Source organism: Notolepis coatsorum, assembly GCF_963971535.1.
Source record: "Notolepis coatsorum genome assembly, chromosome: 6".
NCBI lineage: Eukaryota > Metazoa > Chordata > Actinopteri > Aulopiformes > Paralepididae > Notolepis > Notolepis coatsorum.
The window spans coordinates 115,434,962-115,452,168 of record NC_140170.1 but is presented as its reverse complement, the minus strand read 5'-3'; the positions used below and the strand labels follow the sequence as shown (position 1 = coordinate 115,452,168).

The following is a 17,207-nucleotide window of genomic DNA, read 5'->3' as shown; positions in this document are numbered from 1 at the left end:
AGCTATAGTTTGTTTGTGCTGAAGGTAAACAGAGAAGATACACTTGGATCATTACAATTAATGTGCATTCAGAAAACGTGATTTGTACGGCTTGAAAATTGTACAGCTTTGAGTCTGCTGAAGTATTTTATTTCCAGGCTGTACAGAGAAAATAGCGAGGACCGTAAGGAGAGACAGCATTGAGTGGGTTAAAGCTTATTTTCTTAGCTTATTATTTTATCAGTCACACAGTCAGAGCTTGATGGGACAGAGCATCTCAGAGCTTGAGATCTGTGGTCCTACCTGTCTAAAGAACTCTTCCATCAGAGCTTTGGTCCAGCGAGAGTGCAGCGCCCAGGGCTTTGCTGGATGGCTGATGTCAGCCGTGTGCAGCAGTAGGGACAGTGCCTTGGGTTTGTCAACCCTATTGAGGGGGATTAACCATTATTTGGTGATACATACTGTAGATGATTCTTTATTGTACTTGTTTTGAACTAGTAGTTTAAATCCTTAATCAGTATAAAGCCACAATCTGCAATCTAATACACTAGTACTGTGTTTTATATGTCTGGATCTGCATTGAATGTTCATCATACCCAGTATTTGAAGTGCAGCAAATCACAGAGCACTACAGTACACCACAGTGCAGGGATGTTTGATCCCCTCAGGTGGGTTTTCAACGAGACCAATATGGGCCTTCATGTCATTCTGGAGAAAGCGACGGAACACACCAATATTATTGGAAATTCCTTACCGTCTTCTCCAGAGTGAGACAAGAAGATAGGTACCAGTTTCATCTCTGTGCGTTCATTAGAAATCTATACAGCTGCACATTAGCCTAGTATAGCATGAATGGAAGCGGACAGTAGGCTACCGGTTAGTCTAGGCATTGACCAACTAACACCTCTGCCGGAGTTTAAGCTAGGCTACCGGTATCGGTACTTCCATTAATTTGTGCTGAGCTAGGCTAGCATGCAGCCAGAGAGGAAACTGGTGTCTATATTATTGTCTGACTCTGGAGAAGACGCTAAGTGAATTCCCCATAATGTTGCCGTATTCCTTTAAGTCCCTGTATTGTAAGGTCGTTTCTAGTGTATTAACATACACAATACAGTAGAGAATAGAATGCTAAATTGATTTTGGTAAAGTGTGGGTCCCCCAGAGAAGAAGCCTTAAAGTCATTGGATTATAGACCTTTTCATAAACATTCTAAATTATCCTAAATACAGCCCATACATACATTCATTCACACATATATACATACAAACATACAAGAGTACATACATACATACATACATACATACATACAGTACATACTGTATGTTACAAAGGGTCAGATTAAACCGAATATATATATTTATTACTTGAGATATATTGTATAGTATTTATATATCGTCTGATATCCCTTGTATATTCTTTGTACATATACACGGAATATCCCTTTACCTAGTACAGGCCAGACCATAATATTCGTTCTCCTATTGGACAGCGATCCCCTAGGCGCCACGGCCATACCCCCCAATGTCTAGTTCAAAGTCACCGCTAAGACATGCCTGAACATGCCCGGTTCTGCGCAGGAATACGAGACAGAAATAAGGCTGGTACTAGATTGTTCACCTTACGTATAAATACGGCGCAGGTGAATACAGCAGTAATCTTAGTAACAAGTTGAAGCCTCACACCACGATACAACGTGCTGTGAAGTGGGCCCGTTTTGCCCCGAAATAGAGCCTTGAGACCGCGTGCGAATTGATAGCTGAAGTGTCAGAGTTTAACGCTGTATCGTCGAGTTCGACCTATTCTATTATTAAGTAATAGTCTATTATGTATAGTGTATCGTGCGGCTACCGTTCTACAGTGACCAGCATTACCAACGTTTCATCGTACCGAGCTAGTGTGCTTATCCAGGCTGGGCGGCCTAACCTTGTGCCGTCATCCGAGGAGCCCTAGACGAGAACCGTGTGGATATGTACACTGGATAACCTACCCCGACGACTACAGAGCCCTTTTCGGCTGGATTATATTTGCTTTGGTCCTGTGGCTGTTGGAGCGGAGAATCGTCTACACCCACTACCGTGTGGGATTTACCCTGTGAGGAGCACCGTCGAGCCCGCCTCTAGGACTCTGAGGCTGGCTAGCTTTCCTCCATGCGGCACTGCATACCGGAGAATAGCTGTTGTTTGTCTACGGATCAAGGGATTATTGCACTGTCTCCTGTACCTGGAGTCTCCTTATTCCTCGTTGATCCAGACTTTTGCTACCGACAAATCCTCTCCCCTGCTGGCTTACAACCGGAGGGAACCCCCTTAGTATCTCCAGCTGACCTACTAGTGTACCATATATAATTCTTATGATACAGGTGGTATTAATAATCTCCTGCGTAATATGCTCATGGACTTACGCTCTTGACCTATTCATGCACATTCTTCGCCTTACAAGCGCAACTCTCAATCTTGATAAATAATGTAAGATAATCTTGGTGCTCTTCTAATAAATATTCTTCTAAACAGTATTTCTTGTGAAGCCGTGTTATTGTGGGGGTGTTCATCTCATATACATGTGTACTGTATGGCCAGTAGTAATGTACATAACTCAGTAGTGGTTTAATGATACCATACTTATTCAATACAGTCAGGGAATTGTACCCCTCAGTTACAATTGGTCCTTCGAGCCGGATGGTAATTAGCGTAATATTAATATAATATTAATATTGACATGGCCAATGATGAACACTCCACAAACGGTTCTCCTAAGCTAGATCGCCCGCAGCACAGACGGCAGCCACCTCTTTACCTAGAGGACAACGCTGCCAGTCTACTACCTAGCTTTATACAGACGTTAAACGCGGAAAAAGCGGATAGTAAAAGTATGTCAAACCCTACCGACCAGGCGACCCTGCCAGTAGAGACCCTAGTGGGTTCTAACGTAACTGACCAAGCTCACGGGGGGGACCAGGAGGGACATGACATGACTTTACCCCCCGCCAACGTCAACGAGATAGTCCCCGGAGAGCTCCAGGATAAAAAAAGCCCTCCAGGGACGGAACCCGACCCACCACCAGAAGAGACGCGCACCCAGGAGATGGACCTCCTCGGAGCGCGACAGGAGAACGGATCTCCAACGAGCACTGCCAGAAGCCGATCACCTCCATCAGCGTCTTCCCCCAGCGAGGCGGACAAGATGCTGGCGCAGGCATTTATCGCCACCCTGGCAGCCTCCACTGAACGCGATCGACTCCAAGCACAGACGCTTAGCGAGCGCGAACATTCTTCCATGGAACAAGAGCGCCTCCGCGCGCAACACCAAAGTGAGCGCGAACACTCTACCATGGAAAGAGACCGCCTGCAGGCTCAACAACTAAGTGAGCGCGAACAATCTGCAGACCAAAGAGAACGCTTCCACGCGCAACTCCAAGCGCAAGCCCTTAGTGAACGCGAACACTCTGCGACCGAGCGAGAGCGCTTCCAGGCGCAGCAAAGGAGTGAAGACGACCGCATACGCCTGGAGACCAGACGCCTCCAGACGGAAGAGAATATGGAAAGAGACCGCGCCGATGCCCAGCGCGCCGCCGCCGATGCACAGCGCGGAGCCGCCAATGCACAGCGCGACGCAGCCCAAGCCCAGCGCGAAGCAGAGCGCGACCTCGCTCACATCAAGCGCGAAGCCGAGCGCGACCGATTACAAGCGCAGATAATGGAGCAACTGATTGCCAGGGCGACTCCCCCTCCCTCCGCACGGAGCTCCAGGGCCTCGTCAAGACAAGGGTCTAGGGCACCCTCCCCTACCGGATCAAGCGACCCGGAGCCCGGCCAACAGAAAGAGCCTATACACGTCTCCGAACCCCCTCCCCGACCGGTCCATGCGAGACCCAGCAACAGGGAAGAACCGGCCTACGCCACTGAGAGACTAAATAGACGATTACAGGATCTAGAAGACCTGGCAGAGGAAGAAGAAGAGGGAGAGGAGGAAAGTCAAGCCCAACAGCAGCATCGTACTCCACAGGACCAGGAGGTCCAGTACAGCCCAGACTTTACCCCCGAGGCCCTGCGTTACAGACCCCCGACTCAACTCACGGGTGAGCTTGACGCACGACCAGCCCCGAGGAACAGCACCTGGGTACACGGGCCTTGGTACCCGCCAGGTACCAGCCCACCACGACAGCACGTAAGAGGAGACTCGCCTAGGAGGCCTCTCCCCCAACGCTCACCGATGTGCCAGCCATCCATGGCATCGTACCTTGGCACACCGACGTTCCCGGACTTCACACACGAGAACAGAGCACAGTACACAGAGCTACGAATGTGCTTAGAGACAATGATGTCCGATGTCCCCGATGAGACGTACAAGTATGCTATCCTACTCAAGCACCTGAAGGTGCCCAGAGCGCATAATATAGCGCTGGCATATTCCAACTCAAGTACCCCATACACCGCGGCTCTAGTAGCCCTCAACCAACGTTATGGACCCATATGGGACTACGTAATACAAGAGATAAGGAATATTGACCGTCTACCCCCAGCCACAGACAATCGCTCATTAGATGACCTCTCTATCAAGGTACAATCCCTGGTAGGGATGCTGGGGGCACAAAAGGAAAAGGGTAGGCACGAACTGTACGCGAACTCTAATGTTGAGAGAATATTAGAGAAGCTTCCGCCCGCCCGACAAGAGCGCTTCAGGCGGCAAAAGGACCACCGTGATCCCAACGGTCCCGAGCCATCCCTCCTAGACCTGGCCGACTTCCTGGCGAGAGAAGTCAGCAGCCTACGACTGGATACGTTCGTGCGGAGCGTACCAAGCTCCAGAGAGGGACCTAGGAGATCAAACGATAACCGCAGGCTGGTGACCGTCATGCACCAAGCCGAATCAGTACCGCGTAACAAGAACCACAGCACCCTCTCGACGAAAGAGAAGTGGAAGATTGTATGCCAGTACTGCGAAAAGGAACACTGGCTGTCACACTGTGACACGTTCAAGAAGATGACCGCCGACGAGGTGAGTCAATGGATAAAGTCCAACCGCCGCTGTTACCGCTGTGCGCGCAGTCACATGGCAGCCGAGTGCCGCTTAAAGAAGAGGTGTAGTCGGTGTGACGGAGCCCACTTGGACGTTTTACATGACAGTAACAGAAGAAAGCCTGCACCCTCAAGCAGCACAAAGGCAAGTGTTATGTACATTGACCCCGCCAGCAGCGGGGGCGCCCGGGTGCTCTTGAAGGTGGTCCGCGTAACATTGAGCTACGAGGACAAGGTCATGGACACCTACGCCGTCCTTGATGACGGGTCAGAAAAGACCCTTCTCCTCGCGTCCGCTGTGGCCCAGCTGGGGCTGCGGGGGAGCGAAGAAACGATGACGATTCGGACTATAAGAAGAGACCTGAAGACGATCAAGGGTGAGAACGTCTCCTTCACTATCCAAGCAAGCGGGCAGCCAGAGAGACGGTATAGGATCACTAACGCTTTCACCAGCCAAGACATAGGCCTGTCGCAGTACACCTACCCCATCGCCAAGCTGATGGACAAATACGTGCACCTGCGTCAACTACCTATACCGCTCATAGACGGTGCCACCCCGACCCTGCTGATAGGATCCGACCATGCACACCTCATCGTCCCGATGGACCGGGTCCACACTGGGCCCAGAGGCTGTCCAGCAGCAGTCAAGACCCGCCTAGGATGGACACTACAAGGCCCCCTCTCCAGGTCTCCCAACCGAACAGCAGCCACTTGCTGCCTCCACTCCAGAGTGACAGAAGAAGACACCGCCCTCTTACAGCACGTCGAGAGGCTATGGACACTAGAGACAATGCCCTTTAAGAACGAAAAGAAACACATTCGTTCCAAGGAAGACATTTATGCCATAGCCCTCCTCGAGCAGGGGACACAGAGAGTCAAAGTCAACGGAGTGATGAGATACGCAACTCCACTCCTGAGGCGAGAGGGTATGCCTACCTTCCACGCCCCAAAAGAAGCGACGGAGCGGTATCTATCGAACACAGAGCGGCGCCTAGCCAGAGACCCCGCTCAAGCTACTGTGTACCGCGCTGAGATTGACAAGCTAATCACAGCGGGACACATAAAGAGAATTGACATTAAAGAGGCCGATCAGACGACCGAATCATGGTACGTGCCGCACCACAAAGTCCACCACAACGGCAAAGATCGTATTGTGTTTAACTACAGCTACCAGATCGGATCACAAAATCTGAATAAAGAGCTCTTGCCCGGCCCAACACTCGGCCCCTCTCTACTAGGCGTGTTGCTACGTTTCCGCCAGAACAAGGTGGCCATCAGCGGCGACATCAAAGGGATGTTCCTGCAGGTGCGACTAGTGGAAGAGGACAAGCCCCTGCTGCGGTTCTTATGGAGAGAGAGGATCGGGGATGAGCAACCATCCATCTATCAATGGGAAGTCCTCCCTTTCGGAACCACATGCAGCCCATGCTGTGCTACGTTCGCACTGCAAAAACACGTCGCAGAGGACCCAGCAGCTGATGAAGAGGTCCGACAAAGTGTAGGAAATAGTTTCTACGTGGACAACTGTCTGCAAAGCGTCTCGACGCCAGAAGAAGCCGAGGCCCTCCTACTCAAGCTCCGCGCCTCTCTGATCAAAGGCGGCTTTGATCTCCGGCAGTGGGCCAGCAGCGACCCTCAAGTATTGCGTAGCCTCTCCCCAGAGGACAAGGCAGCAAGCAGCGAGACCTGGATGGCGACCATCCCAGGAGAAGCCCAAGAAATGACATTAGGACTAGTCTGGCGCTTCAAAACAGACTCGCTCCATTATAGACACACACCTCTGACCAAGGAGCAGGGAAGGTCGATTTCACTACCGACCACAAGACGGAGTGTATACAGAACACTCGCCAGACAATATGACCCGTTGGGATGTATTCTACCTTACACCACCAGGGCAAAGATGATTGTACGAGCGCTATGGGACAAGGACCAGGGCTGGGACGATCCCATACCCGACCACCTTGCTTCCACATGGAGAGAGTGGGAGACAGAACTCAGCTCGCTCCCAGGTGTCAACATACGCCGCAGCTACTTCCCACCCACAGTGAGGCCGGAGACGTGTCAGATGGACCTGCACGTCTTCAGCGACGCCTCCGAAGTAGCCTACGGTTCGGTGGCCTACTTGCGGGCCCGAGAGGAGGGAGGAGAAATACATACTGCCTTCATCCTGGCTCGCTCAAGAATAGCCCCCCGCAAGCAACAATCTATCCCGCGTCTAGAGCTCTGCGCAGCCCTAGTAGGAGCGCAACTCGCCACGTTAATCCAACGTGAACTCACCATCCCGGTGAAAAGAACAATCCTGTGGTCAGACTCCATGACCGTACTCACATGGATCCAGTCCGATTCGTGTAGATACAAGGTCTTCGTGGGAGTCAGAATCACAGAGATCCAAGATTTAACAGAAGCAGCATGCTGGAGGTATGTGGACACAAAGCAGAACCCAGCCGACGTCATCACACGGGGAATGTCCCTGGATGACCTCACACGTCACAATCTCTATAGTGACGGTCCCGAGTTCCTCAAGCTCCCGGAAGAAGAGTGGCCTACACCCACCCCACGGGAGGCGAGTGAAGAGGAGGCAGAGAAGAAGAAATCTATGTTCTGTGGATTGACACACACACTAGTCCCCACAGATCCCAACATAGACGACTGCCCCACCCTTGAGAGTGCGCAGTTAAAGACATTCCTGTGGCACCACCCAGAGGTTCCGTCCACTACTGACATTACTGCAGCTAACTACGAAGAAGCAGAACTCCTTCTGCTACAGCGAGCCCAAAGAGACTCGTTCCCCGACGAGCTAGACTGTCTGCAGGGATCAAAGCCAGTCCCGTCAGACAGCAGAGTGCTCCACTTGGCCCCTGAGAGCGACGCCCATAATCTCATCAGAGTGGGTGGTCGTCTGAGGAGGGCCCCAGACTTAACGGATGACGTCAAGTTCCCGATAGTCTTAAACAGCCGACACAAGGTCACAGAGCTCATCATAAAGAAATACGACGAGGACGTGCACCACGCCGGGGCAGAGAGAGTCTTCGCGGAGATCAGACGTCGCTATTGGATACTGCAAGGAAGAGAAGCAGTACGACGCTTCCAGCGGACCTGTCTAGACTGTCGCAAGTGGCGAGCACAGCCCAGTATACCCCGGATGGCTGACCTACCCCCCTGTCGCCTCCGACTCGGCGACAAGCCCTTTCACTCCACCGGTATGGACTGTTTCGGCCCGCTGTATGTAAAGAAAGGAAGAGGGACGGAGAAGCGGTGGGGTATTGTATTCAAATGCATGACCACCCGAGCGATACACATAGAACTCCTTCCAACCATGAGTACGGACTCATTCCTTATGGCCTTCCGGAGATTCACATCGTGGAAAGGAAAACCGTCTATATTATTGTCTGATCATGGGACAAACTTCAACGGCGGAGAAAGAGAGCTGAGAGAGAGCTTCCAAGCTATGGGCCCCGAACTTAAGACCCACCTCGCTCCCGCTCAGATTGATTTCCAGTTTAACCCCCCGAATGCACCTCACTTCGGTGGAACTTGGGAACGAGAAGTACGTTCAATAAAGACAGCCCTGTACGCCGTGCTTGGGGCCCAGACCGTGGCGGAAGAAGTCCTCACGACAGTCCTCACGGAGATCGAGGGAGAGTATTGAACTCAAAGCCCCTCGGTTACGTCTCAAGTGATGTAGCAGATGTCGACCCAGTCACCCCCAACACTCTCTTGATGGGGCGGCTGGACCCCGCGCTCCCACAGACAGTGTACAGACCTGAAGAAGCGAACGGCCGAAGAATGTGGAGGTACAGTCAAGTATTGGCTGACAAGTTTTGGAACAGTTTCCTCCTCCACTATCTACCGTCTCTACAGACCCGCCAGAAATGGGTAAAAGAAAGAGACAATTTGACGGAAGGCACAGTCGTCATGATTATCGACCAGTCACTACCCCAAGCTATGTGGCCGGCCGGCCGCGTAAGCAAAGTGATCACTGGTACCGACGGAAAGGTCAGAGCGGCAGAAGTGCTCGTCCAGGGGCGGACATACACCCGACCCGTGGCGAGGCTGATAGAGTTTCCAAGGCTCCCCGACTCTCTTGATGACGACCATGACCCCCTGACTTTGTGAATTGCCCGACTCCTCACAACGGACATTGAGTAGTGGACAGTGCGGTTAATCTGTCTCTGCTTATCTAATTAGGTGCAGACTAATTAGGAGGCGGCTGTTACAAAGGGTCAGATTAAACCGAATATATATATTTATTACTTGAGATATATTGTATAGTATTTGTATATCGTCTGATATCCCTTGTATATTCTTTGTACATATACACGGAATATCCCTTTACCTAGTACAGGCCAGACCATAATATTCGTTCTCCTATTGGACAGCGATCCCCTAGGCGCCACGGCCATACCCCCCAATGTCTAGTTCAAAGTCACCGCTAAGACATGCCTGAACATGCCCGGTTCTGCGCAGGAATACGAGACAGAAATAAGGCTGGTACTAGATTGTTCACCTTACGTATAAATACGGCGCAGGTGAATACAGCAGTAATCTTAGTAACAAGTTGAAGCCTCACACCACGATACAACGTGCTGTGAAGTGGGCCCGTTTTGCCCCGAAATAGAGCCTTGAGACCGCGTGCGAATTGATAGCTGAAGTGTCAGAGTTTAACGCTGTATCGTCGAGTTCGACCTATTCTATTATTAAGTAATAGTCTATTATGTATAGTGTATCGTGCGGCTACCGTTCTACAGTGACCAGCATTACCAACGTTTCATCGTACCGAGCTAGTGTGCTTATCCAGGCTGGGCGGCCTAACCTTGTGCCGTCATCCGAGGAGCCCTAGACGAGAACCGTGTGGATATGTACACTGGATAACCTACCCCGACGACTACAGAGCCCTTTTCGGCTGGATTATATTTGCTTTGGTCCTGTGGCTGTTGGAGCAGAGAATCGTCTACACCCACTACCGTGTGGGATTTACCCTGTGAGGAGCACCGTCGAGCCCGCCTCTAGGACTCTGAGGCTGGCTAGCTTTCCTCCATGCGGCACTGCATACCGGAGAATAGCTGTTGTTTGTCTACGGATCAAGGGATTATTGCACTGTCTCCTGTACCTGGAGTCTCCTTATCCTGATCCAGACTTTTGCTACCGACAAATCCTCTCCCCTGCTGGCTTACAACCGGAGGGAACCCCCTTATCTCCAGCTGACCTACTAGTGTACCATATATAATTCTTATGATACAGGTGGTATTAATTATCTCCTGCGTAATATGCTCATGGACTTACGCTCTTGACCTATTCATGCACATTATTCGCCTTACAAGCGCAACTCTCAATCTTGATAAATAATGTAAGATAATCTTGGTGCTCTTCTAATAAATATTCTTCTAAACAGTATTTCTTGTGAAGCCGTGTTATTGTGGGGGTGTTCATCTCATATACATGTGTACTGTATGGCCAGTAGTAATGTACATAACTCAGTAGTGGTTTAATGATACCATACTTATTCAATACAGTCAGGGAATTGTACCCCTCAGTTACACTGTACATACATACATACAGGGCCGCCTCAGGGGGTGTGCGAGCAGTGCGGTCGCACAGGGCCTCGCGGGAAGGGGGGCCTCGCAAAATAATTTTTTTTTTTTTTTTTTTTTGCGAGGCCCCCCTTCCCGCGAGGCCCTTTTTCATCACAGACCTAAAATCTAGTTTTGCTTATATGCTTATATATTTCACATTAGACACATTTGTAGAATGTGTCTGACTTGTTCCTGCCTCTGCGGCTCTGCAGACTGCAGTTTTCCGGTTTCTGCGGCTTTGCTGCTCTACAGATTTTAGGATAGTGTTTCCGGCCCGGGCTCTTCTCCCGTCCGCCGTAATATACCAAATAGAAGAAGAAGAAGACACACGAGGTAGATAATTCAGCGCTATTCAGAGCAGCCAGTGGATGTCTTTTCAAAAGCAGCATGGATCAGAAGAAATTACACCGTGGGCCAAGAAAGTCTCCTTCCAACTTTACCATTGGCGCCGCATTGATACTGCGTTATGGTGAGTCAACTATTATTATATTCCCGCCGTGGATCTATCTCTCTCTCTCTCTCTCTGGAGCCAAACTGGTCGACTAGCTAATAGTACTACTAGTAGCTAACGGTGTGTGCCTGGTGTCAGCACCTGGCTGTATGTAGCCGCATAGCTTGCTTCTGCGTTAGCTAATGGTTAGCGATAGCCTGGTTGAGCTAACTGTTAGCCAGTTAGCTGTTTAGCTTCGACGTTAACTGCCGGCTGCGCTCGGCTGGGAACGTTCGTTTGATGCTATCAGTTAGCCTTGAGTTAGCTGTTAGCTTGTGCTACGACCATTGACATTAGCCATGTGTGCCTGGTGTCAGCACCTGGCTGTATGTAGCCGAATAGCTTGCTTCTGCGTTAGCTAATGGTTAGCGATAGCCTGGTTGAGCTAACTGTTAGCCAGTTAGCTGTTTAGCTTCGACGTTAACTGCCGGCTGCGCTCGGCTGGGAACGTTCGTTTGATGCTATCAGTTAGCCTTGAGTTAGCTGTTAGCTTGTGCTACGACCATTGACATTAGCCGTGAGAATAGCAGGGGGTTCTGGCACTCTGACTACGACATCATCTTTGACAGAAGATGTAGTCGGGCCTGCACCATGACAAGGCTCTGGCAGCAGCTTATTTTTGTCCCGACAGCGAGAGGCCTTTCGTCAACGTGGAGACCTGTGTTACGGCCTTTCGCCCTGCGTTCCTTGGTGCAGGTAAGATTAATAAAAATGTCATGACATTACCCCACTCTTCCTTTCCTTCCCCTCCCGAATGTTTTGTTAATAACGATGTTTTTTTCCAGGCAAAACATATGCTACTTCACAACATTTGGAGATACGACATGTGCTGTGTGTGAATGTCTTGGTCGTTTGTGTAGCTTGGGTAGCGTTGGGCCGTTGGCCAAAGCTGTGTGTGTCACAGTACCTGGCTAGCCTATTTAGCTGATGTCGGCCATTGGCTCCTTGCTGCTTTGGTTTCTCTATAGACCCTCTTCTCTTTGGATTTAAGTGTTGATCTTTGTCCTTTTTGATCTCTCATACATGCTCTCTCTCTAACACACACACATGCTCTCTCTCTCTCTCTCTCTCTCTCTCTCTCTCTCTCTCTCTCTCTCATACATGCTCTCTCTCTAACACACATGCTCTCTCTTTCTCTCTCTCTTTCTAACACACACAGTCTGCCTATGGCGGCCTTTCTCGATGGCTAGGCTGTGCTCGCTGAGTCTGTATAGTCAAGGATCTTCAGTCCACAGTGCTCAGGTATTCTGCCACTGTGTACTCTCTGTTTAGGGCCAAATAGCATTTCAATTTCTTTCCAATGTGTCTCTCTCTCTCTCTCTCTCTGTACACTGTATATTGACTGTAGAACAGGAGCTCTCTCTCGCTCTCTCTTTTGCTATATGTTGACTGTATCATGCCCCGCCTCGTGCAGCGCTATTATTTAAGAATATGTTGACTGTATGAAAAAAAAATATATATAATTTTTTTATTTATTTTTTAACCTTGGGGGGGGGGGGGGGGGGGGGGGGGGGGGCTCGCGTTAAATCTCGCACAGGGCCTCGCATTTCTCCCAGGCGGCCCTGCATACATACATACATACATACATACATACATACATACATACATACATACATACATACATACATACATACATACATACATACATACATACATACATACATACATACATACATACATACATACATGCATACATACATACATACATACATACATACATACATACATACATACATACATACATACATACATACATACATACATACATACATACATACATACATACATACATACATACATACATACATACATACATACATACATACATTCATTCATACAATCAAACAACAAAGATAGATCAACAACAACGAGGAGGCCAGACTGCTTATGATCTCAGAGAATTATTTTGAGCTGAAAAGGTGGAACTATTAAAGAAGTATTACCGTTCTTGCTGCTGTAGACAGGATTTCATGGATTTGACCTGGACGAGATGAGAGGACATGTCTGTGGCCAACACCATCTCTATGACCAGCGACCGCAGTTCCCTATTAACACACACACACACACACACACACACACACACACACACACACACACACACACACACACACACAGTAAAGATGGGTTGCAGCTAGCTATTTTGCTGGGGTTATAACCTTTAGAGAGCTCCTGGTGGATTGTTCCCATGGTAACATAGATTGCTATCAGGGCCACTTTGTTTCTGTCTAACCAATATCTTCATCTGTCTCTGCTAAGCTATACCATGAATGCTGTGATACTGTTATCTGTTATATACAGTATCTATACTGTAGGCCTATGTAATATATAATAGGTCAATATAAAAAAGATAGTCTAATATGGTTTTTATAGACATTACATATTTATATAACGGTAGGCCTAATACCCCATCAGGACTATGGTATACTCTGTACACAGTCCAAATGTAATTCTTATTAAATTGACAGGGTCAGTCTTCATACTGGTGTCCTAAATCAATAATCATAAACTGTCAATCAACAGCAACAAAGAGGAATATTGGGACAGTGATTTGATTTCATTTCATGTTTTTTTTATTTTCGTGTCTTACATACAGGTGTATGCCCAGCCCATATGGGCTTACAAGACACATAAACAATAAGTATATAATAGTATACTTGCAATAAGTTATATAGACCAAGACAGTGACTGTAAAGTTATCTGACTCATGTTTAGAGAATCTGCCCTGATGTTTTGCATCTATGACACTGTGTGTTCAGTTGTTTTCCCTTAGTTTTATCATGACAACCTAATAATTGGTTATAACTTATAATAGTTGCCATAATTGCCAGTCTACATTGCTGGTGAATCATGAACCTTACATCCACTCTTCTCGTGACAGGTTGATGAAGATGTTCATCTGGTCGTCTTGCAGCAGATGGAATGCTGCACTGAGGTGATGGCTCTCCTGAACTGACCTGTCATTATATATCATAGCAAACTCTGACCTAATAGAGAGAGAGAGAGAGAGAGAGAGAGAGAGAGAGAGAGAGAGAGAGAGAGAGAGAGAGAGAGAGAGAGAGAGAGAGAGAGAGAGAGAGAGAGAGAGAGAGAGAGAGAGAGAGAAGAGAGAGAGATAAGTGATCATTGATAAACATATGAACCAAAATAAAACCAAAATGTATGCCTGTTTTAGTGACCTCCAAAATGACTGTTCTACAAAATTATTGAGAGTGGTGTAGCCGGTAAAAACATGCTATTGTGAAATCAATGTATTCTGGCAATATGTGTAGCATAGAAATTGGCTAAACAATTTAATGAAAGGAAGTAAAATATATATATAGAAATAACAGAAATACCAATTAAAATTAGGTTGAATTTAATTGAGTGTGTTATTGACCCAATTGTCATAATGGTAGTGAGGTGTGGGGTCCACTTATAAAACACTTCACTCAAAGGGATAAACACCCCACTGAGACCCTGCATGCAGAGTTCTGTAAGATTCTCCTACAGTACATCTACAAAACATGCATGCAAGGCAGAATTAGGGCAATACCCCCTAATGCCAAAAATACAAAAAAGAGCTATTCACATTGGGCACACAACAAAATGACCCACTTTCATATTATTACCAAGCCCTGCAGTGCCAAGAGGAGCACAGCCTTGGTATTGAACAAGAGAGAGTGAGAGACACAGGAAAACCTGGCAGAGCAAAGGCTGTGATGTCATTGCACCCCCAATTAACCTAAAACAGAGCTACACTTTTTTCACTAAATGTGAAAAGTATAAACATCTTAATAACAAATGTTTCTTAACCTGTGAAGGAAAACTAGCAGTCCTACTGGTGTGAGCAAGCAACAGTCTGTTGCCGCCTGCCATACACTGAGGGACAGTGAGTGATAGTGTTGTTGCTGTTATATTTGATGATAGTTAATTTTTGTTTTGTATTAATGTCACATTTTGATAGGGCAGTACTCCCAAAATAGATTTTCTAACATTATTAAAAACTGCCTTTTTACCATCTGTTGTTTTTCTATTATACTGTGTGGCATATATACACACTGTGGATAACCTCTGGAAAACTGTGGACCTCTAGAGCTAAAAACTGGGGATTAATGAGTGTATCCTGAACACAACATGAACCGTATGGGATCTGTATAAACAGTATTTTCTAAGAACGTGACGTGTGTCCCTACACCTAGAACATTCAACATTATTGACTAAAGGGTACGTGATTAGGCGCAGCTGTAGCCACTTATCCTCATAACGTTCTGTCCTGTGTGTAATTGTTGGGCCAACTTCTACAGTGTTGGCTGGGCTACACACTGCAGAGCTGCAGCCACTGTTTATTTCCCCCCTTTCTTATTCACTAGGGCAGGCTGTCTCCCCTCATGTTCATCCCTACCCATTCCCCTGTCACCATTTATGTGTGTTTGTGTAGGTGCACGTTAGGGGAGCATGTCTATGTTCCCGGGTCCTATGTTCCCCGATTGATTGATTGATTGATTGATTGAAAATTTTAGACCACCAGCCCTGATTCCAAACTCTAACCTTAACCAACTTTGAAAGAGGGCCTAAGCTTAAGCAGTTCGAAACAAGGCGGACATTAATAATTAATCAAATAATAAAAATGTATAAAATGTTCAATCAATTAATCAATCAATCGGGGAACATAGGACCCGGGGAACATAGGACCCGGGGAACATAGGGATGATCCCCACGTTAGGTAGGTTATTTTAGTTCCTACTTCCTAGTGTGTTTCCCTTTTAATTCATTCCTCTGCGTGTGCCCCATTAGAGTGAAAGGATCCCTCTGTGACCGTAGCAGCTGTACCCTGTGCCCCATTCTAACCAGTCACAGAGCAGAGCTTAATTTGTGCATGTCATTGTGTAACTATAAGCATTTGTTTGAGTGCGTGTTTAGCCCGTTGCTTGTAGTGAAACAGAGTATAAAACCTGTGCATGACCTGTGTGGCTCAACATCTGAGCATGTAAAGTAAGTATAGCAGTAAAAACGTAGAATCCACCTTTGACACCTGTTGTTTGTACATTTAGCCATTTAGCCATTTGTGTAAATGTTCAACCATTTTGGCATTTGGAAACCGTGTGTAAACGTTCCGCCATTTTGGCGTTAGTAACTGTGTGTAGTGTACGTGTTGTCATTTTGGCACCTCCATTATCTCTCGTTCAGTACTGTAGGCCAGGGTACCACCCCTAAACCTCAGATAGGCTGCTGCGGCCATGTGACGCGTCTCGGCACTGCCTCTGCACTGGCATTTGGCTGCTGGCAAGTGAGGTGTCTATTAGGAGATAGAATTGATTCCAAATAAAGATTTACCTCTGTTAGACCTTCATCTGTTGTCTTGTTGTGTTACTGGATTAGGAACCTGTGTAGTCTAGGTCCATTGCCTCAACCTGTGACATTACTGTAACAATCAGCTTTCTTTTTCTATTTTCTACTTCTATCTACTGTATTATCTACTATTTACTATCTGTTTTCTAAATAATGTTTAGCTTTTCAATGTTTAAACACTTGCTTGGGCGATATGTACAGTGTTACGTCACGCTAATAAAGCCATTTGAATTGAATTGAATTGAATTGAGAGAGAGAGAGAGAGAGAGAGAGAGAGAGAGAGAGAGAGAGAGAGAGAGAGAGAGAGAGAGAGAGAGAGAGAGAGAGAGAGAGAGAGAGAGAACAAAGATAAAATCAGTCACAATCTGGATGTTCAAGGCCAGTTATTCTGAGTCTAAAGAAGAGCGTGTTCTAATCTTCAGTGAACAGAAAGTCATGGAAGGGAGACAAAATGTTTCAGTTATATGAAGGGAGAAGTTACACAAAAGGCTGGTTTCCCAGTGAGACCATGCTCCACTGGACTGGTGTTAATGGCCATCGCCTGTTTCCACAGCCTGTGGCTTGTTCTCTTCATCTGAACCAGGGAACCTAATTGGTGGTTCTTCTACTCTAACCTTTACTAGCCTGTCAATCAAAGGAGGACAGACAAATCATTACACATTGCAATGTAAAGTTTTCTGTTGTTGTTCTGAATACATTTCCTACCTTATATAACCTTTGCAAATCATCCATGTTCAGTGTCACCTTCAGTTTGATGAATTTGGAATGAGTCATTTGATTGACTCATATCATTGATTGATTAAATATCGAGGAAGATTGTGT

At 47.4% G+C, this 17,207-nt stretch overlaps 1 protein-coding gene across 1 annotated transcript in view; it reads right to left on the bottom strand.

Moving 5' to 3' along the window:
• Window positions 1-17,207, bottom strand: part of LOC311229652 (dual specificity calcium/calmodulin-dependent 3',5'-cyclic nucleotide phosphodiesterase 1B-like) — a 133,815-nt gene that overhangs the window by 62,539 nt on the left and 54,069 nt on the right. The window contains exons 9-12 of the mRNA XM_084315729.1: window positions 16,253-16,332; window positions 13,916-14,041; window positions 13,001-13,102; window positions 283-403 (exon numbers count right to left, since the gene is read on the bottom strand). Coding sequence (XP_084171855.1) covers window positions 283-403; window positions 13,001-13,102; window positions 13,916-14,041; window positions 16,253-16,332 — 429 coding nt within the window. The remainder of the gene's footprint in view (window positions 1-282; window positions 404-13,000; window positions 13,103-13,915; window positions 14,042-16,252; window positions 16,333-17,207) is intronic.